We start from the raw sequence: 27,075 nt of genomic DNA on the forward strand, positions 1-27,075 counted from the left end.
ATGCCCTCCGCAGGGAGCTCCCAGCCTGGCAGTGCCAGGCCTTGGGAGGTGACTGAGGGCTGGCGGACAGGGGAGCAGATAATCCCCAACAGCTACACCCCGGGGCCGGAGTTGGCACCCAAGGCTGCTGCCTCACAGGTAATTGGCCCCAATGCAGTCTCCCTCTGGACCTCCTCATCTCCCAGATGCCCCAAGTGCCCCCTCCCCGGCCCCAACTCTGTATCCATGGGATGATACAGAGGGAGAGGAGAGCCAGACAAGAGAAGGTCAGAAGGCAATTTAGAGACAGTCTCGAAGTCTGTTCCCTCGTCAATCGATGGTACTTAATCAATGGTACTTAATGGAGGACACAGTCTATGAGGAGCGCGGTAGTAATAGTGGTGTTTGGTAGGCACTTACTACATCAGCATCCTTTCTGACCTCCCAACCTCCTGTCTCTCCCCACTTCAGTCCATACGTCACTCTGCTGCCCAGATGATCTTACTACGGAAAAGTTCTGGGCATGTCACTCCCTTCCTGAAAAATCTCCAGTGGTTGCCTATCAATCTCCATATCAAGCAAAAGATCCTCACTATTGGCTTCAAAGCTCTTCATCACTTTGCCCCCTCCTACCTCACCTCCCTTCTCTCCTTCTACAGCCCAACCCACACACCCTGCTCCTCTGCCGCTAACCTCCTCACTGTGCCTCTTTCTCACCTCCTCCAAGAGGCCTTCCCAGACTAAGCCTCCCTTTTCCACAGCTCCCCCTCCCCGCCCCATCACCCTGACTCGCTCCCTTCGCTCTACCCCCCATCCCTGCCTCACAGCACTTGTAATAATATAATAATCACAATGTTGGTATTTCTTCAGCACTTACTATGTGCCAGGCACTGTTCAAAGCATTGGGGTAATAATAATAATGATGATGGCATTTATTAAGCACTTACTATGTGCAAAGCACTGTTCTAAGCACTGGAGAGGTTACAAGGTGATCAGGTTGTCCCACGGGGGCTCACAGTCTTCTTCCCCATTTTACAGATGAGGTAACTGAAGTACAGAGAAGTGAAGTGACTTGCCCAAAGTCACACAGCTGACAATTGGGGGAGCAGGGATTTGAACCCATGACTTCTGACTCCAAAGCCTGTGCTCTTCTCCACTGAGCAGGTTGCCTCATGTGAGGCTCACAGTCTTCATCCCCACTAAGGCCCAGAAAAGTTAAGTGACTTGTGCAAGGTCACACAGCTGGCAAGTAGCAGAGCTGGGATTCGAACCCATGACGTCTGATTCCTACGCCCGGGCTCTTTCCACTAAGCCATGCTGCTTCTCCTAAATAATGATGGCATTTGTTAAGCACTGGGAAGGATACAAGGTGATCAGGTTGTCCCATATGAGGCTTACAGTCTTAATCCCCATTTTACAGATGAGGTAACTGAGGCCCAGAGAAGTGAAGTGACTTGCCCAAAGTCACACAGCTGACAATTGGTGGAGCTGGGATTTGAACCCACGACCTCTGACTCCCAAGCCCGGGCTCTTTCCACTGAGCCATGCTGCTATATGTACATATCTCTATGATTGAATGAATGAATGAATTATTGGGAGGCAGGTAACTAAGTTTTTAACGTGACAAGGAAGTACAGAAATGGCCGTTGGGGTGGGGGAATAGGATGGGGAGATTATTCTTCTTCCTCCATTCCCTTACCTGTGCTACTTCCCTGACTTGGGACTCCCTCCATTCCCACATTAGACCGTTCACTATCAACCTCCATATCAAGCAAAAATTCCTCACTATCAGCTTCAAAGCTCTCCATCACCTCACCCCCTCCTACCTCACCTCCCTTCTCTCCTTCTACATCAGAGCCCGAACACACCGCTCCTCTGGTGCTAACCCTCTCACTGTACCTGGTTCTCACCTGTCCTGCCGTCGACCCCTGTCAACCCCCATTGATAGGTCTCCCCATATTCAAAGTCCTCCTAAAATTATCATCATGACTGCTTCTAATAATAAAAAAATAATAATCACTGCGGTATTTGCTAAGCACTTACTATGCACCAAACACCAGACTACATGCACCAGTAAATACAAGATAATCAGGTCTGAGCCAGTCCCTGTCCCTCATGGGGTTCACAGTCTAAGTAGGAGGGAGGAACACGGGTTTCATCCCCATTTTACAGATGAAGAAACTGAGGCCCAAAGAAGTTAAGTGACTCGGCCAAGGTCACACAGCAGGCCGGTGGCGGAGTCAGGACTCCTGACTCCCGACCCCGTGGTCTTTCCATTAGGCCACACTACTTTCCTGTTGCACCTAGTCATCCCCAGCCCTCTGGAAGACAATTGATGAAAGTCTCAATCCCTGGAATGCCCGCTCCCGGTGGGAGATTAAATGTCCCAAACCCCCACCCGCCCGCATCCTGGGCAGCCGTGCCACTCACACTAACTCCAACCGAGAGGTGACCTCTGGAGAGAGGTGGGTTATTCGGGGACCGGGGCCAATCTACCTCATCTCGGCATGATCCTTGAGGGGAGAAATTTCCAGAGAAATGTTACAACTTCAGTTCTCACCCTTTACTACCTAGCATCTGCAAAATTACCGGAGAAAACAGAGCTACTGGGTCGTCAGTCAACTGTTGGGATTTATTACGTGCTGACTGTGAGCATGGCACTGTACTGAGCCCTTGGAAGAGTATAATAAAAACAGTAGACATGATCCCTTACCCTCAGGGAGTTTACAATCTAATGAGCATCATCACCTATTCATATTTTTTCGCACTTACCTCTGTCCTCAGAGTTAGGACAGCAGTTGAATGAAGACTCAGGTGGGATCTGGGGTAGGGGCTTGCTGCCATGGGATTCTGGTTGAGCCACTAAACTTCTCTGGGCCTCGCCAGCTCCACCTTGACAAGGGTCTTTTTTCTGCTTGGGCGGCAGGGCGTGTTGGGTAAAGGATGGGGTAAGTTGGCTGCCAAGAGGGAGCAGGTTAAGGAAGGCCAGGAGGAGGAGCAGAGAGGAGGAGTCGCTTCCCAAGGGGATACAAGGAGAAGAAGGAGGAAGCAGGAGGGGGAGGAGGTAGTTGGAGCAGCAGGAACAGCTGGAGAGGTTAAGGTCGGCCCCTCCGCCCCCAGGTAATGGAGCCATAGTTTGAGGGGGAGCCTGAAGGAACAAGAACGTGACTGGGCTGGCCCTGCCTGGGAGTCACAGGGACTCCGGGACCCGCTTGGCTTTGGGGGAGGGGAGGAGTGGGTCAGAGCAGGCAATGATTTATCGGTCAACGTTTGCACAGCTGTCTGAGTGTCCCCTTGGCCTTTTGTAAATCCTGCCTGTGATTATCCCGTTGAGGGCAGAGGCAGGGCCTGAGAGAAACAAAGCGGGAGCTGGGGTCTCAGGGAGTTTGTGTGGGGACCCCAGTTCTTGTCCCTCCCAACTGCCCAGCTCTCTCCAAAAGTCAGAGATTCTGACTAGTTCATGACCCCAGAGAACCCCTAGCACAGCTGATCCCCAAAGCCCCCAGAAAGGGCAAGTCACCAGGCACTTAGCCACCCTGGCTTTGATGAGTAATTTTTGCCTGTGAATGCCCTCTTCCCCATTTAAAATGTTGCTTCTGCCCTGCTCTCCTGCCTCCAGAGGGTCAGATCTGAGATTGACTAGCTCCAGGGAAAAGTCACCCACCTCAGCTCCTCTTGGGCAACAACCTTCCCCTGAAGCTGGCATTGGAGGCCCCTTGGATAATAATAATAATAATAATAATAATAATAATAATGCCATTTATTAAGCGCTTACTATGTGCAAAGCACTGTTCGAAGCGCTGGGGAGGTTACAAGGTGATCAGGTTGTCCCATTGGGGGCTCACGGTCTTAATCCCCATTTTACAGATGAGGGAACTGAGGCACAGAGAAGTGAAGTGACTTGCCCAAAGTCACATAGCTGAGAAGTGGCGGAGCCAGAATTTGAACTCACGACCTCTGACTCCAAAGCCCGGGCTCTTTCCACTGAGCCACACTTCTGGCATGACGCTCAACCCCTAAAAGGAGGTAGAAACTAAGTTGTTATGGTTGGGCCCCTATGGTATTTATCGAGCTCTTACTATGTGCAGAGCAATCAATCGATCAATTGTATTTATTGAACATTTACAGTGTCCAGGCCACTATACTAAGCACTTGGGAGAGTACAATATAACCGAGTTGGTAGGCATGTTCCCTACCCACAAGGAGCCTGAAGGCTGGAGGGGGAAATAGACATTGATGTAAATAAATACGTTAGAAATACGTACTTAGGTACTGCGGAGTTGAGGGTGGGGTGAATAAGGATATAAATCCAAGTGCAAGGAAGAGGGAATAGGGACAATGAGGAATCGTTTCTACAGTACATTACCAGAAGAGTAAGATCAAAAGTGTTTATTCCCCGCTCTGGACTGTAAGCTTGTTATGAGCAGGGAATGTGTCTGTTGTTATAGTGTACTCTCCCAGGTGCTTTGTATAGTGCTCTGCACACACAGTAAGCACTCAATAAATACGATTGAATGGAAGGCAGCTTGGAGGAGATGATTTTACTAAGAATTGAAGGTGGGGAGAGTGATTATATGTTGGATGTAGGCCACAGGCAGGACTTGGGTGAGGGGTTGGCAGCGAGAGAGACCTAATCGAGGTACCGTGAGTAGGTTATTACAGGAGCAAAGTGTGTGGTCTAGATTGTAGCAGGAAATCAGAGAGGTAAGGTAGGAGGGGGCAAGGTGATTGAGTGCTTTGAAGCCGATGGTAAGAAGTTCCTGTTCGATGCAGCGGTGGATGGGCCATCAACGGAGGTTCTTGAGGAGTGGCGAAACACCGACTGTATGGTTTTGTAGAAAAATGATCTGGGTGTCAAGGTCAAGTATGGACTGAAATGGGGAAGAAACAGGAGACAGGGAGGTCATCAAGGGACAACCTGATCACCTTGTATCCCTCCAGCGCTCAGAACAGTGCTTTGCACATAGTAAACAAAGTTAACAAATGCTATCATTACTATTATTATTATCATCAAGGAGCACCATGTGGTAGTCAAGGGCCCAGAGCTATGTGTTTGGAAGAAAAAGTGACGGAACAGAAAACCTTTGGAGTCTGAACACCCTCCGCAGGGAGTCCCCCCTTCCCTTGCATTTCTGTAGGGTTGCCCCCTCTCTTGGAGAGGCTGCTGGGAGTGCTCACCCCAAACCTGACAGTGATGCCTTCAACACATTGTTGGTGGCACCTCGCTGGGGGGTTCCACTGTTACATTAGGAATCGATCATCAATCGATAGCATTTATTGCGCGCTTACTGCATGCAGAGCGCTGTACTAAGCGCTTAGGAGACACAATACATTAGAATTGGTAGACACATTCCCGGCCCACACAAGCTCACAGTCAAGAGCTGTGGGACTCCCCTCTTCTAGACTGTGAGCCCACTGTTGGGTAGGGATCGTCTCTGTTGCCAAATTGTATTTTCCAAGCGCTTAGTACAGTTCTCTGCACATAGTAAGTGCTCAATAAATACGATTGAATGAACGAATGGCTAAAGTGCCCCAGGAAGAGGTTCTTTTTGGGATCTGGGACTGGGCCTCCTGAGAATTCCAGCCCCATCTCCCTGTCCAGGGTCCCAAGTGGGGAGGAGGGAGATCAGCCTCACTGGGACTACTCCCACCTCCCACGCCATAACCAGATCACTAAATCTGTCAGGGGGTGGAAGGTTATGCTATTTGATAAGCGCTTACTATGTGCCAGACACTGATCTAAGCGCTGGGGCAAATACAAGGTAATCAGGTTGAACATAGTCCTTGTCCCACACGGGGCTCACAGTCTTAATCCCCATTTTACAGCTGAGGTAATTGAGGTGGACAAGAGGCGCAGCCAGGATTAGAACCCAGGTCCTTCTGACTCTCAGGTCTGTGCTCTATCCACTAGGCCACACTGCGTCTCATGCTGTGTTGACTGCCTGACTTGTACAGGGTGAAGAAAACAGAGTGCATGAAATACTCACGGGTGGAAGAGAGGTTTGGAGACAAGCAGCTCCCAATCAGGGGTAAGAGGGAGTTAGGGGAGTTGGATGGTCCTGCCCTAACCATCCATCCATCCAGCCATCACTTGTTCTTCTCAGCCTCCAGTTGCCCCTGCTGCCAGAGACAGAATATTAGGCTGGAATGACTGTGTGAGAGAGGATCACAGCCTCCTCTCCCCACAGGCCTGGGCTGCAACTTCCCTCCTTCCCCAAATCCGATCCCCTTTCCTCCACAGGTCTGGGGTGAAGAGGAGCTCCCTTCCTGCTCCCTTCCTGAGGTCAAGTGACCTTCCTGACAGTTTCCACTGGAGGCCAGGGAACCAGCACCAGTGCTGGGGAGGGTGGGATGAGAGTCTGGGCAGCCTGCAGAGTCTCCCCTCTCCCCTGCACTTCTTTCAGTCCCCCTGGTCCCACCCCACCTCGGTCTTGCGGGTGAATCGATCCCAGCCCCAAGAGCTGACGGCTGTTGATCCCCTTTCTCTTCCAAGGGTGCAGTAGCATCTCCCCACAGCCTTCCACTTTCCCCCTTCCCGGCTCATACCAACCACCCGAGCGGAAATGAGGCAGGATCTCAATCAGTCGGCTTCCTCTGGACTGTAAGCTCGTTGTGGGCAGGGAGCGTGTCTGTTTATTGTTGTACTCTCCCAAGAGCTTAGTACAGTGCTCTGCACACAGTCAGCACTCAAAAAATATGATTGAATGAATGAATGAATCTGTATTCTGTGGATTTTCCATGGTGAGGGTCCAGCCTGGATGATGCATCCTTGTTTATTCTCCTATCTGGCTCTGCCACTTGCCTGCTGTGTGATCTTGGGCAAGTCACTTAACTTCTTTGATTTTAACCCATCCCTCCCAAGCAGTTACCCCCGGGAGCCTTCTCTGAGACAATCATCAGGGCATTCTAAGGTCTTTTTATGGTATCTGCTAAGTGCTTACTATGTGTCAAATGCTCTTCTAAGCTCTGGGGTAGATGCAAGGTTGGACACAGTCCCTGTCCCACATAGCGCTCGTAGTCTAAGTAGGAGAGCGCAGAGCCAGGGGGGAGGGCACGGAGTTGTACTTCCCAGGTGCTTAGTACAGTGCTCTGCACACAGTAGGCACTCAATAAATACGATTGAATGAATGAATGGCAGACACCCACATGTAGCCCAACCTACATGTTGGGAGGGTTGAAGGGATGTGGTCAGAGGAGGCTGAAGGAAGGAAAGGAAGTTGCATTGAACTTGACAAAGGTTTGAGGGGCGGGGGGTGACCGGGATCCCTTCCTGTCTGGCTCCTTTGTTTTCATCTGACTCAGAAAGGCGGATAGTTCGGCTGGGACCCTGCCAGGCGATTCTCTGGAGCCTGAGTCGCAGGCGGGGCCAACTCTCCCGGCGGGATCCTAGGTCAGGAGGCCTCATGGGTGCCTGGCGCAGGGCAGGAGGAGCCTTGGGGGTAAGAAGGGTTCCTCTGGAGTCGGGGTGGGGGCTTCCCGCAGGGTGGAAGGCCGGGGATTCAGAAACGGATCCCGGTCCCTTCGGGTCAGGGCTGCCGCTGTGGCCGCCACCGAGATGGCCTGTCTGGCCTGACGTTTCCTCACGGCCCCTCCCCGGCTCCTGCCACTCCTCTCTTCCCACCCGGCATTCTCCATCTGCTTTCAGGTCCTCCCCAGCTTTCCCTCTGCGCCCCCCCCCCCCCGCCCCCAACTTCCTCATCTTCAAGGAAACTAGAGGTTCGGTTGGATAATAACAATAATTATGGTATCCGTTCAGCGCTTACTATGTGCTGAGCACTGTGCTAAGCACTGGGGTAGATACAAGGTAATCAATCAGGTTGTCCCATGTGGGGCTCACAGTCTTAATCTCCATTTTAAAGATGAGGTCAATGAGGCTCAGAGAAGTTAAGCAGCTTGCCCAAGGTCACACAGCAGACAAGTGGCAGAGTCTGGATTAGAACACACGTCCTCTGACTCCCAGCCCATGCTCATTCCACTAAGCCACGCTGCTTCTCATCACAGGGTGGGGTTGAAGCGGGGGGGGAGGTTGGACCATATCACTCAGGTGTGTTGGGGGTGGGGGGGGAGATGCTTAAGGCTCTTGCCAGTTCGGTAGCTCTCCTTTCCCTCCCCATCCCAACCAGCACCTCCTATTCCCTGTGGCCAATTCCCCCCAATCCCCAGCCCAACAGTGACCCAGGAGGTCCGGGGCCGGGGGGAGTTGGGCCGCACGCCCCTTCCCAGGGCTCCTTAGCAGGCAGAAATGATTTCTAGTGAAAGTCCCAGCTCTGGGGGATGGATATGCAGGCCGCCCCCCCCACCACCCCCATGTTGATAATAATAATGATAATAATGATGATGGTGGTATTTGTTAAGTGCTTACTATATGCCAAGCCCTGTTCCAAGCACTGGGGGGGATACAAGGTAATCAGGTTGTCCCACATGGGGCTCACAATCTTAATCCCCATTTTCCAGATGAGGGAACTGAGGCCCAGAGAAGTGAAGTGACTTGCCCAAAGTCACAGAGCACACAAGTGGTGGAGCCGGGATTAGAACCCACGACCTCCGACTCCTAAACCCAGGCTCTTGTCACTGAACTACGCTGATGGAGACGCTCTCTCCCGGGTGGGGCTGGGGGGGCGCAAATGCCGGAGGCGGGGGGCAAGACGGAGGACCCTGTGGGGTGGTCCTGATGGGCTCCGGAAGAAGCAGCGTGGCTTAGTGGCAAGAGCACGGGTTTGGGAATCAGAGGATGTGGGTTCTAATCCCGACTCCGCCACTGGTCTGCTGGGTGACCTTGGGCAAACCACTTAATAATAAAGTGAAGTGACTTGCCCAAAGTCACACAGCTGACAAGTGGCAGAGCCGGGATTAGAACCCACGACCCCTGACTCCCAAGCCCGGGCTCTTTCCATTAAGCTACACTTCACTTCTCTGTGCCTCAGTTACCTCATCTGTAAAATGGGGATTAAGCCTCTGAGCCCTATGTGGGATAACCTGATTACCTTGTAACTACCCCAGTGCTTAGCACATAGTAAGTGCTTAACAAATACCATAGTAATAATAATAATAATTCTCCCTGGGAGGGCAGAGGCAGATCTGGCCTGGAGACCCGGCCGGGAGAGGAAAGGGAAGCCCACACTCCAGACCCCAGACACTTGGGTTTTGGAGTCAGGTTCCAGTCTAGTTCTGCCGGGCCAAAGGATTCCGGCCGGGGAGGATCAGGGGGGTGAGAAGTGGCCCACTCCCTTCCCCGCTTCTCTAATAATGATGGTATTTGATAAGCGCTTACTATGTGCGAAGCACTGTTCTAAGCGCTGGGGGGGATACAAGGTGATCAGGTTGTCCCATGTGGGGCTCACAGTCTTAATCCCCATCTTCCAGATGAGGTCACTGAGGCCCAGAGAAGCGAAGTGACTTGCCCAGAGCTACCCAGCTGACGAGTGGCAGAGTCGGGATTTGAACCCACGACCTCTTGACTCCCAAGCCCGGGCTCTGGCCACAGAGCCACGCTGCTTCTCTCTGCCCTCCTCGCGGCTCTCCCAGCTTGGGATCTCTCCAGTTCTGGACGCCTGGCTCCTCTGCCGTCCGCCGGACCCCCCTTCATCCCCCCCCCCCATTCCTTCATTCACTCATTCGTACTTATTGAGCGCTTACTGTGTGCAGGACACCCACCATCCTTCGGCCCGGGCGATGCCCCCCTGCCCACCCCGACTCCTCCGCTCCCTCCGGCCTGGCTCCCTTTTCCTGTTCTACCTTCGCACCAATGAGCCCGAGGCTCGGCCCCTTCCTGCTCCTCCCTCCCGCCCGGGAAGGTGTGTGTGTGTGTGTGTGTGTGTGTGTGTGTGTGTGTGTGTGTGTGTGTGTGTGTGTGTGTGTGTGTCTGTGAAGGTGTCTCTGTGTATGTGTGTGTGTGTATGTCTGTGAGGGCGCGTCCCACCTCCCCGCCTCACCTGGCCCTTGGCAGGGGATGCCCTCCCTCCGGGACGGGGCAGCCCCCGGCTGGTCCCCGGGGCCGCCACCGTGACCCCGACCAGGTGGGGCTGAAGGCCGGGAGGAGGAGGAGGGAAGGAGGAGGAGGAGGAGGAGGAGGAGGGAAGGGGAGGAGGGAGGAGGAAGGGGAGGGGCGGGAATGCGGCCTTCACCTTCGGAGCGGCCCCAGCCGGTCCCTGGGGAGCGGGAAGCCCCGGGCCCGACCTCTGCCGTCCAGCGGCGGGCGACCCCCTCCCCGCCGGGGCCCGAGGCCGGAGGAGGACGAGGAGGACGAGGAGGAGGAGGAGGAGGAGGACGAGGAGGAGGAGGAGGAGGATCGAGGGACGAAGCAGCCCCGGGCCGGTTGGCCGGCCAGGACCAGCCCCGGCTTGGGGCGACGGCTCCAGGTCTGCCCGCTCCCCCTGCCCTCACCCCCCGCCGGAGCCCATCCCCTCGGCCGCAGGGACCTCCCTGCCGACGCCCCCCGACCCCCAGGACTCCGCGGAGGGGAGGGGAGGGGAGGCGAGGCCGGGCCGGGGAGGGGCCGGGGGTGCGGCAGTCCTTCTCTGGGCAGAGTCCTCTCTCCTGACTCTCCTTCCGGACTTCCCGGCTGGGCTCCCCTCCCCCAGGCCCTGCCTCCTCCCTCCCGCCTCCCGGGCCCTTCCCGGAGCCCCGGGAGGGCCGCCCCGCATCCTGCCCCTTCGTCCCGGCCCGGGACCCCTCCCCAAAGCCCCCCACTCCTGGGCTAACTGGCCCCAGCGGGGCCGGCCGGGTGGCCAGAGGCGGGCCAGGGCTCAAAACCGAGTCAGGGCCCCGGGGAAGGAGGCAGGAGAAGTGCGGGGTCCCGTGGAGGCAGGACGGGGAGGGGACGGCCCCGAATCCCCTTAGAGCCGGCGGCTACACCGGGACCCAGGTGGCTTTCGGGCGGAGGGGCCGGTCACTAAACCCTGGGCTGTATTGAGGCCTGTTGCTCCAGAATGCCTGGGTGGCGGTTGGCTTCACCGGTACAGGGTCTGGGGTCCATCGGGGTCACCGGCAGCGTCTGGGGGTGTGTGTCAGGGTTACCGGTACAGAGTCCAGGCATCCGTCAAGGGTCACCGGCACCGGGTCCCGTCGTCTGTCCGCATCACTTGCTAAGGGGTCCGGTGGTCTGTCGGGGAAACCGGCGCAGGGTTCGGTGTTCCTTTGGATCCACCGGCACGGGGTTCCCATCGCCGCAGAGTCTGGTGTCTGTCGGGAATCGCTGGCGCAGCGTCTGGGTGTTTGTCAGGGTCACTGGCACGGGGGCCAGGTGACCACCAGGCTCACTGGCCCAGGGTCCAGCTGACTTCTGCGGTCACCGGAAAGGGGTCCAGCTGACTGCCAGGGTCACTGGAACAGGGTCCAGGTGACTGTCGGGGTCACTGACGCAGAGTCCGGGTGACCGTTGAGGTCATTGACACGGGATCCGGATGTCTGTCAGGGTCACAGGAACAGGTTCCGGATATCTGTCGGGGTCACAGTCACGGGATCCAGGTGTCTGTAGGGGTCACGGGCACAGGATCCAGGTCCCCCTCGGGGTCACCCATGCGGGGTCCAGATGTCTGTTAGGGTTACAGGCAAGGGGTCCATGGGTCTGTCAGAGTCACTGGCACAGAGTCCGAGTGCCCATAGGGTGCCTAGGGGCCGGTCCACACACAGTGAGTGTGATAGGGCGTGGAAAGGCCAGCCCCACTCTATGTCACTCGGACTTCAGGGTGTGCACCATTTGGGCCTCATGGAGCCAGGTGAAGGGCTGGTTGCCCAGAGGGGTCCAGGACCCAGGAGCCCACAGTGGAATGCACAACACACTGTGCAGGCCTCAGGCTGAAGAGAACATTTGCCTCTCTCCCCCGCAGGATGCAGGCTTGATGGAGGCTGAGGAGGCCCAAGGCCACGATCCTGTCCCCACCACCACCCTGGGGGAGCTCCATGAGCCCCCTACGGCCCCCAGCAGGAGCAGCCAAACCCCTGGGACTCACACCCAACCTCTCAGCCCAGGATCTGGGGCCGAAGCCGTGGAGATGCAGGGCCCGGCGGGGAGCCTGGAGGAAGAGGACCGGATCCCTGGGCCTCAGGACAAAGATGGTGGAGAACTGAGGGCCGGCACTGATGGGGAGGAGGAGGAAGGACTCGACGCCCCAACAGTTCCTGCCATGGATGGTGCCCAGGAGACCAACGAGACCAGGAGGGGCGTGGACCAGGCCCACCTCGGGGCAACCTCTGAGGCCCAGGGGGAGGCCGGGGAGGGGATCTTACCAGCAAAAGATGAAGAGGTCTCCCAAGCTCTCGTGACTAATGGGCTGGCCAGGGCAGAACTGGATTCTGGACCGGTGAACTCTCCCGCTGAAGAGAAGCCAGAGGGACAGGAAGTGGGCGGGCAGGATGGGAGAGCGGTCCCGGCCCTGGACTCCATCCCTACTCCAGCCTGGACCGGGACCCCTCCTCCCCTTCCCCAAGAGGACGGCTCCTCGGAGAGGGTCCAGCTCCCGGGCCCAAAAGCCAAAGACGAGGGGCTGGAGGGAGCAAACCAGAGGCAAGAAAAAGTGGGAAATGGAGAGCCAGGAGTGGAGCATCAGGACCAAGAGGAGGCAGTGGGGTGGGGCCCGCTCGAGATTCAGGGGGTAGTGGGGAAACAAGTAGAGGCTGAGCAGGAGGATGGAGAACCATGGTGCCCCCTGGCACTGGAGGGGCAGGATCCCTGCCAATGGGGACTGGGGGAGAGAGGAGAGCAAAAGTCTGCAGAAGAGAGTGGTCTAGAGGGGGAGGTGGGGCTGACAGGCCAGTTAGAACTGGGGAAGGCAGGGGGCCAAAGGCTGGCAGAGAAACAGGAGGCAGGACAGCTCGACGAGGAGAGCCAGAGGCCGATGGAGGAGCAGAGAGAGGTTGAAAGAGAGGAGCAGGGGGAGGCTGAGGAGCTGTGGAGTCAGGAGGAGCTGGGAGAGGGAGATGAGCATGGGAACTGGGAAACAGGGAGCCTCGGGGAACCAGAGGGGGCAAGAGGGAAGGGGAGTGAAGGGGAGGTGAGCTGGAGCCTGGGGGACAGGGACTGGGGGCAGGGGAGCGGGCTCCCATCTCCCGACCCGGGGTGCCTAGGGGCCAGTTCTGACGGGGACCCTCCATGGGAGACCCACCTCCCCCCGTCCTTGGCAGCTGTGGCCGAGGTATTCTCAGACTGGGCCCCCGCCGACGTGGAGAGTGAGGAACCGCCACCTGCAGCACCGAGTCCCGGGCCTGAGCGAGTGCCAACCAGCGCACCCGACCCCTCTGCTCCCCTTCCCGTGCCCGAGGCCCCAGCGTCCCCCGGTTCTTCAGACTCCCCGGCCGGCAGGCAGCTCCCCACCCCACCCTGGCCCCCGGACTCTCTGGACGCTGCAGATGCCACCACCGCCATCAGGACCGGGCAGAGCCCTGCGGCCTCGGGAGCTGGCACCACTGGAGGGGCCCTCTCAGACCAGGATTCCACCCTCTTGGCCTTTGGGACCAGCCCCGACCAGGGCTTCTGCTGGCCCCCCGGCCCTCTGGACAGCCCGGGCTCTCACAGGGGAGCGGAGCTCAGCAGCTCCAGGAGGACAGTCTGTTCTGGCCCTGACTGGCCAGAGGCCCAAGAGCCGGGGCATCGCGGGGCCCGGGCCAGGACTCCTTCACTCCCTTCCTACACCGAGCCCCCTGGGGACATTCCACAGTCATCCCCCCGCAGGCTTGGGTCCCTAAGGGGGGAGGGGAGGGACCATCCTGCCGACCTTCCCACCTCCTCCCCTCCTCATGGGGGCCCCTTCGGTCAGCCCTCCTGCCCCCTGCCCCCTGGAGCCCCAGGGCCCCCACTACCGGCCCCAGTGGTGCTGAGACCCCACAAGCCCTTGCCCCCACTCCCCATGGTAGAGCGTCATAGCCACCCCCCGACCACCGAGAGACTAGACTGGCCACCTACCGTCTCGCCCACCTCTAAACGGCATAGCCTCCCAGGGGGCCCGGCTCCCCCCGGCTCTGCTGTGCCACGACAGAACAAGCCGCTGCCCCCCACTCCACCTTCGGACCCCTTCCGTGACATCCCCGCCGGGTACCCCGCCCCCTCAAGACGCAACAAGCCACTGCCCCCAACCCCAGCTGAGGATTCGTCCCCACCCGCCTCGGCCGGGCTGAGACACAACAAGCCACTGCCGCCCGTCCCGGATGTCGCAGAGCCACCCCCGTTGCCACCCAAGGGCTGGCGGAGGGACACCCGCGTTCAGGGGGAATGCCCGGAAGCGGAGGGGACAAAGGTCAGCACCCCCCAGGGCTTCTCGGGGGACTGGCCAGCCTCCTCCCCTCCCTTCCCAGGCCGCACCTCCTGGCCCCTGTCCGAGGGCTGCCAACGGGAGCTCCTGGGTGGCCGAGGCCGGAGCCAGAGCCAGGAGTCCTCGGGTCTGGCCTTCAGCAACATCACCAACTTCCTGATGCTCAGCTCCACCTCGCCACCCCCAACTGGGGCCCTGCAGCCCAGGGGGCAGGCCCAGGAACCGGGCTGGGGACCGGGGGGCATGGCGGGCCCGGGAGCTGGCCCCCAGAGATCAGAGAGGGCATCTGCCCGCCAGGCCAGAGGGGCCCAGCACCCTCCCCTGGAGAAGGCGTCAAGCTGGCCCCACAGGAAGGATCACGGGAAGCCAGGTCTCGGGAAGCCGGACCTGGGGAAGCCGGATCCCGGGAAGCCACCCACGAGCGGCGGGGATCACGCGGAGGCCGACGTGGATGGGATGGGCAAGCCCAAGGACTGGCACCGGCAAGCCCTGCGTAGAACATCCCTCCAGCCCAACCGTGAGTATCCTGGCACCTGAATCTGGCCTTCCTTGACTCCGCCCGCGGCCCCCTCGCCCACACCCAGCATCCCCGTATTCCCGCCGAGGAACCGAGGTGCACAGCAAACCGGGGCTGGGATGGGCCCCTCATCCCTCATGGTCCAGCCTGGGCCTTCGCCCCCTGGGAGTGTGGATGCCATGGGGGAATCCAACTTGCTCCAGGGACTGGAGGGGCCAGGACTAGCCTCAGGGCAAAGTTCAGAGGCCCGAGAAGGTCTGACATTAGCGAGCACAGAGTTGGCGGGTCTTGAGAGAGGAAACTCCAGGAAGGAGAGGAAAATGGCCATTGGGACGGCTTGGGTGGTGGTCAGCATGGTGATCTGTGCACATATCAGTGGGAGAAATCAGAACTTGGTGGGTGTTTCACACAGGTCTAGAATTAATCTCTGAAGGGGCATTATTCATGGGGCATCTTGACCTCATCAATCTATGAGTGCCATTTATTGAGCACTTACTTTGTGCAGAGCACTATGCTAAGCTATGGGGAGGGTCCAAAAGAGTAAATAGACACGGTCCTTGGATCCCACCCATTTAGGCACTAGTGACACCCAAGCATGTTCCCCCCACCTTTGGACTTGCCTGCCCCCCAGAGCCCAGCCCCCAGTCCGCGAAGGGGGTCGGAGAGGAGGAGAGAATGGGGTTAAAGACACTGTTCAATTTCTGCTAGTTTGCTTTCACCTGCTGAGATAAGGAGACAGGGACAAAGGAGACGTCCACTCTGGCCCCGAGGACGGATTCCATCAGGCCAAACGCTGACATCCCGGGGCCTGTTGGGAAACCGGGTGAAGATGGGGTGCAGGGATCTAGGCTCCAATATCGCATGTGGAGAGCCTCTGCCCCCCTCAAATGCTGTGGGTGCTCTCCCCTGGTGCCCTCTCCTGTCCCGCCCTACCCTTTGGCCTCCAACCTCGCCACTGCCCAGGGCCTGGCTCCTCTCATCTCCCCCAGCTCCCGCCCCCCCCGCCCTAGCCCTCGGTTCTGACCGTGCTCCTCTGTTTCTCTCCCTGCCTCTTTTACCTCCGCCCAGGATCCTCCCTGCTCCGGCCTCTTTCCGGCCCCTCCCTCGCCCTGCAGCAGGGCTAGGCTGAGGTTCCCTCCTACTACCTGGAGGGTCTCCCAGGGGGATTTCCCAAGACCTGGCTCTCCCCCTCTGGGAGGGCCCTGAGCTGGGCCCAGGTGGGACGGCCCTGAGAGGACCAGGGGGGTGGGAGGAAGGGCTGGGGGCCTCAGCCCCAGAGGTGTGGGAGGGGGCAGGAGAGAGAGGCCCAGCCCCACCCTGCCCCGTCGAAGGATCTGGCTCCACTCCCTGGAAACAGGCAGGCTCTGGCCCAGCAACCGGGGCCTGTGACCCCGAGGCTTGGCACACCCAACCCGGCCTTCCATGGCCTCGTGGGCCGGTCGAGGGGAGGGGGGTCTCGCCAAAGGGCTGGGGACCGTCCCACCACCCTTAAAGCTGGTGAGGAGATGCCAGGCTGGAGCAGTGATTTGAAACTCTCTGGGCAAGGAAGAGGAGGAGGGTCTCAAGACTGGGGCAGAAAAGGGGTCAGGGCCGAGTGATCCTAACCGGGAACCACCTGGCTCGGAGCTCTGCCCAGGCTGGGATGAGGGTGAATCCTGTTTCCTAGGAATCCGCCCTCCTGCCTGCTCCAAACTGGAACTAAGTTCGCTGCCCTACTTTCCGTCTCCCTCCACCTCCGCCGGTCCCTTGGAGAGCAGGGACCACTTGGGTCCTCGGCCTGGTGGGGCAGGTGGGGGCTGTTCCGCCCCTCTCCCAAGGACGAGGTGTTCCGGCCCCGTCCCTCTGCCCAGGGCCCACCCTTGCCTGGCCCCCCACCCTGTTCCGGGCCCGGCTCTAGCTCTTCCCTCTCTCTTCCCGCGCTGCCGGAGCCACGTTCCTGTGGGCGGTGACTCACTCTACCTCCCCCTCCCCAGCCCCGCTCCCCCACACCCCAGCCGGGCACCCCTCCTCCCTCCGCTAGCCTGGGGCCAGACCTCACCGCCCCCCACCCCGCCTCCCCGCTCTGCTGGTCCCAACATGCCTCTCTGCTGCTCTGCAGCTCGCCCTGCCGATCCCGCCCCATCCACACCTGGATCCCCAGGCCCACAGCCGCCTCGCCTCAGCCCCGTCAGCCTCCAGGCCCTGCCACGGCCCCTCCGCCCCCCGGCCCTCGCTCTTCACAGACAGACAGGGCTTCCAGACCCCTCTGCCCCTCGGGCCTGCCTCTGTTCCGTTCCCGGCCTGGCTCCCTGCCCTCCCCCTGTCCCGGTTCTAGCTCTGCTCTCTGCCTCTGCCCTGCTCTGAGTCAGACTACCTCCCCACAAGCACTAAAGCCCGCCAGACCTCGCTCGATTCCCACTATACAGTTCCCTGTGGCTCCCTGCCCTTTGACCCCCTCCCCCTGCCTCATTCCCACCCACATCAATCAATCGACAGTATTTACTGCGCACTTACTATGCACAGAACACCATACTGTTTGGGAGAGTACAACAGAATTAGCAGTCACGTTCCCTGCCCATAACAAGCGTACATTTTAGAGGAAGAGACGGACAGTATAAATAATGTGCCCAAATGTGCCGTTTTCCTCCCCCTCTCCCTTGTGGCATCTCCCTTCCTCTCCTCCCCCTCCCCAGTACCCCTTGGTCCCTGCTTCTCCCTTTCCCTGGTTGTCACCCCGGGTCCCTGCTGAGCCTAAGACAACTCTTTCTCCATTTTTCCCTCCAGAGGTGGAAGGATCGTTCCCGAAGAAGCCCCCCTGCCACCCCAACACAGTCACCCTGAGGCGAGTATACCCCCTTCTGCCTCCAAGCCCACCGACCCACCCAATCTCCCTCACAGTGCACTTGGAGCAACCGGATGGCCCCAGCCCAGCCCCAGTCTTGGCCAGGGTGGGAACTCAGTCGAGGGGCTCCCGTCATCGGCCATGGTCTGGGGATGGGTGTGACTGTGCACCCTGTGGGCTGACCTTGAGGCCCCGGTGCCCCTGGGCAGGATGGACTGCTGATCTCAGGTTGGCCCCAGGCTGAATTGGGCACCTTGGGGATAATAATAATAATAATAATAATAATGATGGTATTTGTTGGATACAAGGTGATCAGGTTGTCCCACATGGGGCTCACATTCTTCATCCCCATTTTACAGATGAGGTAACAGGCACAGAGAAGTTAAGTGACTTGCCCAAAGTCACACGGCTGACAAGTGGCGGAGCTGGGATTGAAACCCATGACCTCTGACCCCCAAGCCCGTGCTCTTTCCACTGAGCCACACTTCTTCTGAATGTGGAGGAAGTGACGGTCTGCCAGCTATGAAGTGGAGGGAGTTCCAGGCCAGAGGGAGGATGTGGGCAAGGGGTTGGTGGCAAAATAGATGAGATCGGGATGTCCTGGGGCGGTGGATGGGCGGACCTTCTCGCCCATGCGGCCCCCCTGCCCAGCATTCTCCCAGGACCACAATCGACCACCCAGGGATGGCGCTCCCCCAGGATGGGTCCCTGAGCCCATACAGACCAGGTCCCTCCTCAAAGGATCAGAAACAACCCCTGACTGGTGACCAAGGCTCCTCAGTCTTCCACGAGGGCCTGGGCCCCTCAGTGCCCTTGATGTCTCATTTCCCGCAAGAGCCAATCTCCAGGGCTCCCAGAAACTCCTGAGGGAAGCATGTCTGTCCCACCCAGTGACCCCCCCGCCACCCTGCTTGCTCCCCCAGAGAGAAGAAGCCAAAGGAAGCCAAGGGGATGGTCACCCGACGCCAGTCCAAGTTAATCAATTCCTGTGAGTACCGTAGGGCAGAAGTGGCTCCAGAGGCTGCTGGGAGATGGGGTGCCCGGAAAGCAGGGGAGGAGGAGAGGGAAATGTGGAGGGAATCGGTCTACCGGGTTGGCCTGACTCCCTCTATTGTGCAGCCCACCTGCTGTACCAAGAGTACAGCGACGTGGCCCTGAACAAGGAGATCCAGAGCCAGAAGCGGCTGGACAGCCTGACGGAGGAGCCCGAGGCAGCCTCTCCGCGCCTGTTGAGAAGGGGGCTGGCCTCGCCGGAGTCCTACCTGCAGCGGCTGTCCATCTCCGCCAGTGCCTCCCTCTGGCAAGACATTCCATGCGTGCGCGGCAGCACCATGCTGCTCTCCATGACCCGCGAGGACCAGAAGCTGCAGGAGGTAGCCCCCGGGAGTGGGGTGGGTGCTCAGGGAGCCTCCTGCCCTGCTCCCAACAGCTCGGGCAAGGTCCTGCTCCTTTTCCCTCCCAAACGGAGGCGGGGGGGGGCACGACCTGGCATCCCGCCAGGCTCGGCTCAGACCAATCCGGCCCAGGTTTCCCTGAGCGGGGCAGTTCATTCATTCAGTTGTATTTATTGAGCACTTACTGTGGGCGGAGCACCGTACTAAGCACTTGGGAAGTACAGTTGGCAACACACAGAGACGGTCCCTACCCAACAACGGGCTCACAGTCCAGAAGACGGGCTTGACCCTGTGGGCCCAGGCTGGTGGGATTCATCCAGATCCTCAGGCCCCAGAATGGCATCCCGAACCTGAATGGTCCTTCAGGGCCTTACAGCTACCGGTCGCCCACCCCAGAGCCCCCCCAAGCCCCTCAGGGCATCTAGGACAAGGAAACTGGGGAGACGTTTTCCCTCCCCCAGGCCTGGGCAGCCCATCCTGGGGCTAGGCAGGGGCTTGGGGGCCTGGGCTGCCCTGGTCTGGACCAACCCTGGCTCCTCATCCACCCCGTCAGGCTAAGTTTGAGCTGATCATGTCAGAGGCCTCCTACCTGCGCAGCCTGCACGTGGCCGTGGACCATTTCCAGCTGTCGGCCCAGCTCCGCTCCGTGCTCTCCAACCAAGACCACCAGTGGCTCTTCTCCCGCCTGCAGGACGTGCGGGACGTCAGCACCACGTGAGATCCTACTGGGGACCCCCCTCCCCTGCCCTGTGCCCCCCTACCCGTGGCTGCTCCCCAGAAACCTGCCCATCGATAGGATTTTCTGGGCACCTGTTAGGTTCAGAGCACTATGCTTGCGCTTGGGAGAGTACGTAGACTCGGTAGACACAAACCTTGCCCTCCAGGAGCTTACAGTCTAGTAGAGGAGACAGAAACTAAAATAAATCACTGATAGGAGGAAAAAAGGGATTCGTCTATGACTTTGTGCACGAGATACGTACCCAAGTGCCGCGGGTGATTGTGTGTACCCCAGTGCCTAGGTGGGGCAGAAGCGCTGATGTGGCAGTTGGGGGAATATCCCTTGGAGAGAAGAGAAATGAATCAGGGAAGGCCTCCTGAAGGAGGTGGGCCTTCAGAAGGGCCAGCTAGAAGGTCACTAGCATTGACTGATCCCTCCACCGACACCGCTGCCCAGCCCCGAGTTCCCCCTGGGAGGAAGAGAGGAACCTGGAGGGAAGGAGGAAGAGCGAGCTTGGTCCCTCAAGGGAAGGAGGGAGGCAGGGAGGAGGAAGAGAGGAAATGGCAAAAGGAAGGAGGAAAGCATGGTGAGTCCCCGCTATTAGGGTCTGCAGTCACCTGGGGCCTTCAGGAGGAAGGGGTTGGGAATTCGAGGGCTGAGGTGGGAGAGAACTAGGGTTCTCTGGGAGCTGTGGGGGCGGTCAGCCTCCCCTCCTTTCACCCCATCCCCTGCTTGGGCCGGGGGCCTCACGGGGCCTGTGGTGGGGGTAAACGCAGGTTCCTCACGGAACTGGAGGAGAAGTTTGAGAGAAACATCTTCACCTTCGGCGTGTGCGACGTGGTCCTGAAGCACGCCCCCGAGTTCCGCCGGGTCTACCTGCCCTATGTCACCAACCAGTCGTACCAGGAGCGCACCTTCCAGTCCCTGCTGTGAGTCCCTCGCCTCGCACCCACCCCGCTCCAAACCCCATGCCTCAGTCATGCCTCCCATCCCGCCCTCAGGTCCCCACCTGGTCTGAGGGGCAGCACGCCGCCGGGAGTTGAGAGATCCGGCTGCCCGATCCAGTTCTGCCCTTGGCCTGCTCTGTGACATTGCTGAAGTCATTCAACCTCTCTGGGCCCATTTCCCCACACCAGGGGTGGAGGGGGTGGGGGACGATCCCCGGCCCTCTCCTCTTTCCTGTGGTGTGAGAGGATGAAGGCGATTCCGGGCCCGATGGCATTGCATGCGTTAAAGACGCTTCTTATCCAGCAAGTCTGGTCCTGGGCTCCTGAGAGATCACGGAAGCAACCTTGACTAGTTACACCAGCCTGGTTGATGCTGCCCTCCTCTCTGGTGGCTGTGACCCCCTAACTCTTCCCAGGCCCCTAGGAGCCACCCCAACCCAGTTATCGTGCTGAGTGTCCAAACTCCCCCACCGTCAGCGTCCCGCTCCTCACCCACTGCCCGTGTCCGTGTCCCCGGCAGGAACACCAACGGTGGTTTCCGCGAGGCCCTGGACAAGCTCGAGAGCGATCCCGTCTGCCAACGCCTCTCCCTCAAATCCTTCCTGATCCTGCCTTTCCAGCGCATTACCCGCCTCAAACTTCTGCTCCAGGTACCCGGGGTGCCCCCTCCCCCCACCCTCCCCCCAGGGGCTAACTGGCACCCTCTGAGGGCAAGATGATCCCTCCCCATGTGTGTTCCCACCTTGCCCGGGCCCCCTCACCTCTGAGTGGTGTGGTCTCCACTCCGCAGAACATCCTGAAGAGAACGAGCCCCGGCTCCCCGGAGGAGGAAGAGGCCACTGAGGCCCACCACGTCATCGAGGAGGTGAGCATCCCTCGCTGCCTAGCACCCAACAGGAGGAGCCCCCTGTGACTGGGGGTGGAGGGGAGGCTAAGCGTTGCCCCACCCCAAAGCCCAAGCGCTCCCCTTTCCCACAGCCCTCCCAGTGTCCCGGTCCTGGGGGCCTGGCAGGGCTAGGGACCGCTGCAGGGTCAGGACCAGCCTTCCCTGGTCCCTCCTCTGACCCCTCGCCCTCCCCGGCCCCTAGCTGATCCGCGATTGCAACAGCAACGTGCAGAGCATGCGGCGGACGGAGGAGCTCATCTACCTGAACCAGAAGATCGAGTTTGAATGCAAGGTCCGTTCCTCTCCCCTGCTGTCCCCGACTTGCTCCCGCTTTCCATCAGGCAGCATCCTGCTCCCCAAACCCTACCCCACCGTGATGCCACCTTCTGCATCCCCGGCAGTCTCCCCTCACCCCGCCCCAAGTGTGAGGGGAATAGTAAGAAGGGAGGACTGGTGGGAGGGTGCGGAGTCTGGCATCTGGCCCACTGGCAACCCTGCCCGCTCCCGCTCCTCTGCAGATATTCCCACTGATCTCCCAGTCCCGCTGGCTGGTGAAGAGCGGAGAGGTGACGGCCCTGGAGACCAACCTCTCGCCCGGGGTCCGCAAGAAGCTGACCACCCGCCCCATCCACCTGCACCTCTTCAATGACCGCCTGCTGCTCTCCCGGCCCCGAGAGTGAGTGGAGGAGGAGGAGCAGGCTGGGATGGACAGGGCAGCACCCTAACAGCCCCTTCATCCCTCCACCTGAGGGAAAGGGCCAGGCCCCAGGGAGGGAGGAAGCGTAGGAAGGGTGCCCCCAGCCCCAGAGGGGTGGTCTGTGATTCAGAGGGGCTCTCAGGTGAAAGCCTGGAGGGGAGGGGGCTGCCTCTAGGGAATAGTAACAATAATAATAATGGTATTTGTTAAGCGTTTACTATGTGCAAAGCACTGTTCTAAGCGCAGGGGAGGATACAAGGTGATCAGGTTGTCCCAAGGGGGGCTCACAGTTTTAATCCCTATTTTACAGATGAGGTAACTGAGGGACAGAGAAGTTGACTTGCCCAAAATCACACAGCTGACAGTTGGTGGAGTTGGGATTTGAACCCATGACCTCTAACTCCAAAGCCCGTGCTCTTTCCACTGAGCCACCCTGCTTCTCTACCTCCTAGAATACCTCCTTGAGATACCGTAGGGGGCAGAGAAGGGGTCTAGGGGACTGGGCAGGACTGACAGAGTCCGGGCAGGACTGACACCCCGCCGCCCCCCACCATGTTTGTGCAGGGGAAGCCGTTTCCTGGTGTTTGACCACGCTCCCTTCTCCGACGTGCGGGGCGAGAAGTGCGAGATGAAGCTCCACGGAACCCACAAGAACCTCTTCCGCCTCTTCTTGCGGCGCAGCACCCGCGGGGCCCGCACTGAGTTCCTCTTTGGCACCGAGACTCAGTGAGTAGGGGCAGGGGCGGCAGCAGGGCCCGGGACAGACTCCTCCCCCCCGCCAGCCGTCCGGGCAAGTGGGGCAAGATCTTCCTAGAGCAAAGCTGCAGGGGATCGGTGACAACTTGGATGACACATCAGTAGGGAACCGAGGGAGTAAAAAAAGCCAGCTCACCTGCTCTCAGGAAAGAGGTCAGATTCCCTCCAGAGAAGCCCGCCTCCTATCCCAATTTCTGGGCCCAAAGCCAGCAGCTCCTCCACCCCTTCGAGATGTGACATCAGACGGGATTTGCAAATGGGGAGAACGGTAGTCTGTTGGACAGGGAGCATTTAGTACAGCATTCTACACACAGTCAGCACTCAAATACCATTGATCGATGCGAAGGAGGAGGGAGATCGGTTGGCTGGCAAAGGATCCGAATCCAGCGCCCACCGCCACTCAACAGGCCAGTCCGGAATATCTATGCGGTGCCCAGCTAGGGTGCCAGGGACAGCCACTGCCACTGACAGACCAAGCAGCCTCCTCCCTCATGGCAGAGGCCACAGCAAAGTGGGGGGCAATGGGAGAGGAGGCAGGGAGGACAACTGGAAGATGGGGCAAAAAGAGTGCAAGCGCTTGAAATGATGGGCTGCTGGGCTATTATTTAATCATGGTGTTTATAAAACTCATATGCTAAGTGCAGGAATCAGTGTGAGGTTATCAGATCAGACACAGTCTCTGTCCTCTCACCTGGGGCTCACAGCCTATCATCATTCATTCATTCAATCGTATTTATTGAGCACTTACTGTGTGCAGGGCACTGTACTAAGCGCTTGGGAAGTCCAAGTTGGCAACATATAGAGACGGTCCCTACCCAACAGTGGGCTCACAGTCTAGAAGGGGGAGACAGACAGACGTATCCCCATTATGGGTGAAGAAACTGAGGTCCAGAGTGGTTAAGTGACTTGTCCGGCGTCACACAGCAGGCCGGGGGTGAACCCGGGGCTCCTGCCAGCCAGCCCTAAGCTCTGCCACTAGACACCCCCCGACACCTCCACTCGAGTGGATTACTTAAGAGTTGAGGGGGTGGGGAGAGTGGGGAGGGGCTGAATCCAGAGCAGAATTTAAGAGGGCAAGTCACTTCACTTCTCTGAGCCTCATTGACCTCATCTGTAAAATGGGGATGAAGACTGTGAGCCCCACGTGGGACAACCTGATCACCTTGTATCCCCCCAGCGCTTAGAACAGTGCTTTGCACATAGTAAGCGCTTAACAAATGCCATTATTATTATTATTATTATTATGAGGGAGGGAAGGAGGTGGGCAGGGTGGAGGAGCTGACTTCCTTTGAAAGCATTTTCCCTTTTGACTAGGGTGGGGAAAGGAAAGGGAGTGACCCACAGGATCCAGTGGCTGATGGGATTGCCAAGGCATTCTGGGATGTGTAGCCTGCAGACCGCTAAAAGATCCCAAACTTGAGTTAATTCTCTTGGTCTCTTTCTCTGAGAGGAGACCGATACCCGCTTTGAGAGGGGGGGTCCCCCTGCCCTGCCCCCTCCTACGCCATCGAGAACAGAGTGCCGAGGAGACGTGGCTAAGCGGAAAACTTCTCACGGCTTTGAGCATTCAATAAAACGCCGGTGGAGTTTCTCCCTGTCCCAGAAGGGTCTCCGGGCTCTGCGGACAGCGCCCTGCTCGAGTGCAGGCACCTGAGAAGCAGAGTGGCCTGATGGAACGAGTACAGACCTGAGAGGCAGGAGACTTGGGTTCTAATCCCACCTCCGCTTGCCTGCGGGGTGACCCTGGACGAGACACGTTACTTCTCTGAGCCTCCATTTCTTATTCTGTAAAATGGGGATTCAATTCCTGTTCTCCCTTCCTCTTAAACTTTTAGCCCTGGGTGGGACAGAGTCTGTGTCCCACCTGATTATCCTGTGCTTGCCCCAGTGCTTAGTGCCTAGTAAGGGCTTACCAAATACCAACATTATTAAACGGCGGCTTTGCGGTCACGTTTGACTGTCTTCGACCCTTCCCCAAACTCCTTCCCCAGCCCTCTCTTTCCCCCTCAGCCATCCTTCTCCCCCATCCTGCTCCTCCTTTGGGGTGACCAGGGTCTCCGTTTCCTCAGGAGCGAGAAGCTGCGCTGGATCTCGGCCCTGGCCCCACCCAAAGAAGAGCTGGACCTGCTGGAGTGTCACGGTGAGGGCTGGGACGGGGGAAGGACAACCATCCCCTCCATTTTCCCTCATCGACTCACCTCCTCTTGTCCACCACGGGGTCAGCACCCCCTCCCACGGGCAGACCCTGGGCGGAGAGGCTCGAGCCACAGGCATGGATGTGCCGGCTGGATCGGAGTCCCAGGGCTGACACCTCGCAGCTTTCCAGAATCCCGCGTGGTTCCCGCCGGATCCAGGAGGCGTGGAAGTCACTCGAATAACCGGCTCCATCCGACCCTGGGCTTCAGGCCTCCGGCTCACTGGAGGGAGGAGGAGGGCAGAGTTGCGACCAACCCTGGTCAGAGAGGCCATTCTAACACCCCCGCCCCATCTCGGTATAAGGGACCGGTAACCGGACAGCCAAGCCGGCGTCTCACCCCATTTGCAGCCCCTGGGCTCTCCCCACTGGGTCCTGGGGAAGGCCGTGCCCCCACCCTGTCCCTTCCTCCATCCGATTCAGAGTCCCAGCAAGTGCAGTGCCTCCGGGCGTACAAACCCCGTGAGAACGATGAGCTGGGGCTGGAGAAGGCAGATGTGGTGATGGTGATGCAGCACAGCAGCGATGGTGAGAGAGGAGGGGCGGGGGCCGCGGACCGTCAGCCAGCGGAGGGGGGCAGCCACGGCTGGACGGGCCGGGGGGGAGGCAGAGGGACCCACGTCGCACTAGACCGGGCTCCGGGAAGGGGTGTGGGCAGCCCTGGCTCTACCCCTACCAGCCCCCTCCACTGTCCTTCAGGCTGGTTGGAGGGCGTGCGCCTGTCCGACGGGGAGCGGGGCTGGTTTCCCTTGCTGCACGTGGAGAGCATCAACAACCGCGAGGCGCGGCAGCGGAACCTGCAGGAGGCTCAGCGGGTCAAGACCGCCAAGCTGCAGCTGGTGGGCCGCCAGCGATAGAGCCGGGGCCCGCGGGGCAGAGACTCCCTGCCCCTGCAGAAAGGGCCGCCCCCTCACACTGGAGCCCAAGCGTTGAGGGGCAGAGACTCCCTGCCCCGGCGGGACGGGCCACCCCTTCGCTTCGCAGGGCAGAGACCCTCTGCCCCTGCAGGACGGGCCGTCCCCACTAAGCCCGGGCTTTGTGGTGCCCAGACTCCCCGCCCCTGCAGCAAGGGCCGCTTCTCTCACACTGGAGACCAAGGTTCGTGGGGCAGAGTCTCCCTGCCCTGCAGGAAGGGCCACCCCCCCACCGCCCCGACTTTGTGGGGCAGAAACTCCCTGCCCCTGCAGGAAGGACCGCCCCCTCCCACTAGAGCCCGGGTTTTGTGGGGCACAGACTCCCCCCACCCCAACCCACTGGAGACCAGGGCCTCTGGGACAGAGATCATGTCTGTCCTCACACCGGGCAGGGGGTCGCGGGGACCCGCCTGAGCCTGTCTGGGCAGGATGGGGCCAGACTGGACAACAGCCCCGAGGCTTCACATCTCCTTGTGGGGAGCCCACTGGAGGCCTGGGCTGCCCCACTCGGTGCCTCAATTTCCCCAAAAGCCATAGGGGATGCCCTGCCTGACCTACCTCAGGGGGAAATCGGGGAGACGCTCCTCCACGCCAAAAAAGCACTTAGGCCCCAAGGCCAAGACCTCCGGAACCTCCTCAAGGACTTCTGGGACTTTACACCCCTCCCCCCTTTCCCTTCGGGGTAGGAGGTGAGGGGACCGCACTCTTACTTCAATAAACACGATGTGCCTTCAACGCTTGGCCTCCCACCTCCCCTTCTGTCCAAAAATGAGCATCCTGTGGCCAGAGCCCTGTGTGGGGAGGGGCCGTGACACCGTGGAATAGAAGAGGAGGATCAGGGAACGGGAAAGTAGCCAGGCCCACAATGGTTGCACAGTGACGCTGCCCAGGGAGTCTCTCAGCTCCCGACCCCAACCCTAAACCCCCTCCCCAAGCCCACACTCTGTTTCTGGGGAATGACTTGGGCAGAGAGGCCACTTGGTTTCAAGGAAAGCGGTTATTGGTG

General features: G+C 59.2%; 1 protein-coding gene across 1 annotated transcript; it reads left to right on the forward strand.

Annotated features, from left to right (window-relative positions):
• ARHGEF5 (Rho guanine nucleotide exchange factor 5) lies at positions 1 to 26,804 on the forward strand. The gene is made up of 19 exons (XM_038741054.1): positions 1 to 138; positions 2,287 to 2,444; positions 5,935 to 6,008; positions 7,282 to 7,369; positions 9,926 to 9,995; positions 11,808 to 14,742; positions 17,506 to 17,563; positions 18,487 to 18,551; positions 18,683 to 18,936; positions 19,511 to 19,671; positions 20,452 to 20,604; positions 21,143 to 21,272; positions 21,413 to 21,487; positions 21,711 to 21,800; positions 22,027 to 22,184; positions 22,770 to 22,931; positions 25,031 to 25,101; positions 25,579 to 25,683; positions 25,855 to 26,804. The coding sequence occupies exons 1-19, from the start codon at positions 1 to 3 to the stop codon at positions 26,010 to 26,012; spliced, it is 5,103 nt and encodes a 1,700-aa protein (XP_038596982.1). The 3' UTR covers positions 26,013 to 26,804.
• Positions 26,805 to 27,075: the final 271 nt, after the last annotated feature.

This window comes from Tachyglossus aculeatus (assembly GCF_015852505.1).
Source record: "Tachyglossus aculeatus isolate mTacAcu1 chromosome 12 unlocalized genomic scaffold, mTacAcu1.pri SUPER_6_unloc_1, whole genome shotgun sequence".
NCBI classification, from domain to species: Eukaryota; Metazoa; Chordata; class Mammalia; order Monotremata; family Tachyglossidae; genus Tachyglossus; species Tachyglossus aculeatus.

What these genes read in the sequence shown, in the direction of transcription:
- ARHGEF5 (XM_038741054.1), top strand. Translation starts at nt 1, where the DNA reads ATGCCCTCCGCAGGGAGCTCCCAGCCTGGCAGTGCCAGGCCTTGGGAG. An exon ending in CCAAGGCTGCTGCCTCACAG is followed by an intron (nt 139 to 2,286) that starts GTAATTGGCCCC and finishes TGTTGCACCTAG; the next exon opens with TCATCCCCAGCCCTCTGGAA. An exon ending in AACATCCCTCCAGCCCAACC is followed by an intron (nt 14,743 to 17,505) that starts GTGAGTATCCTG and finishes TTTTCCCTCCAG; the next exon opens with AGGTGGAAGGATCGTTCCCG.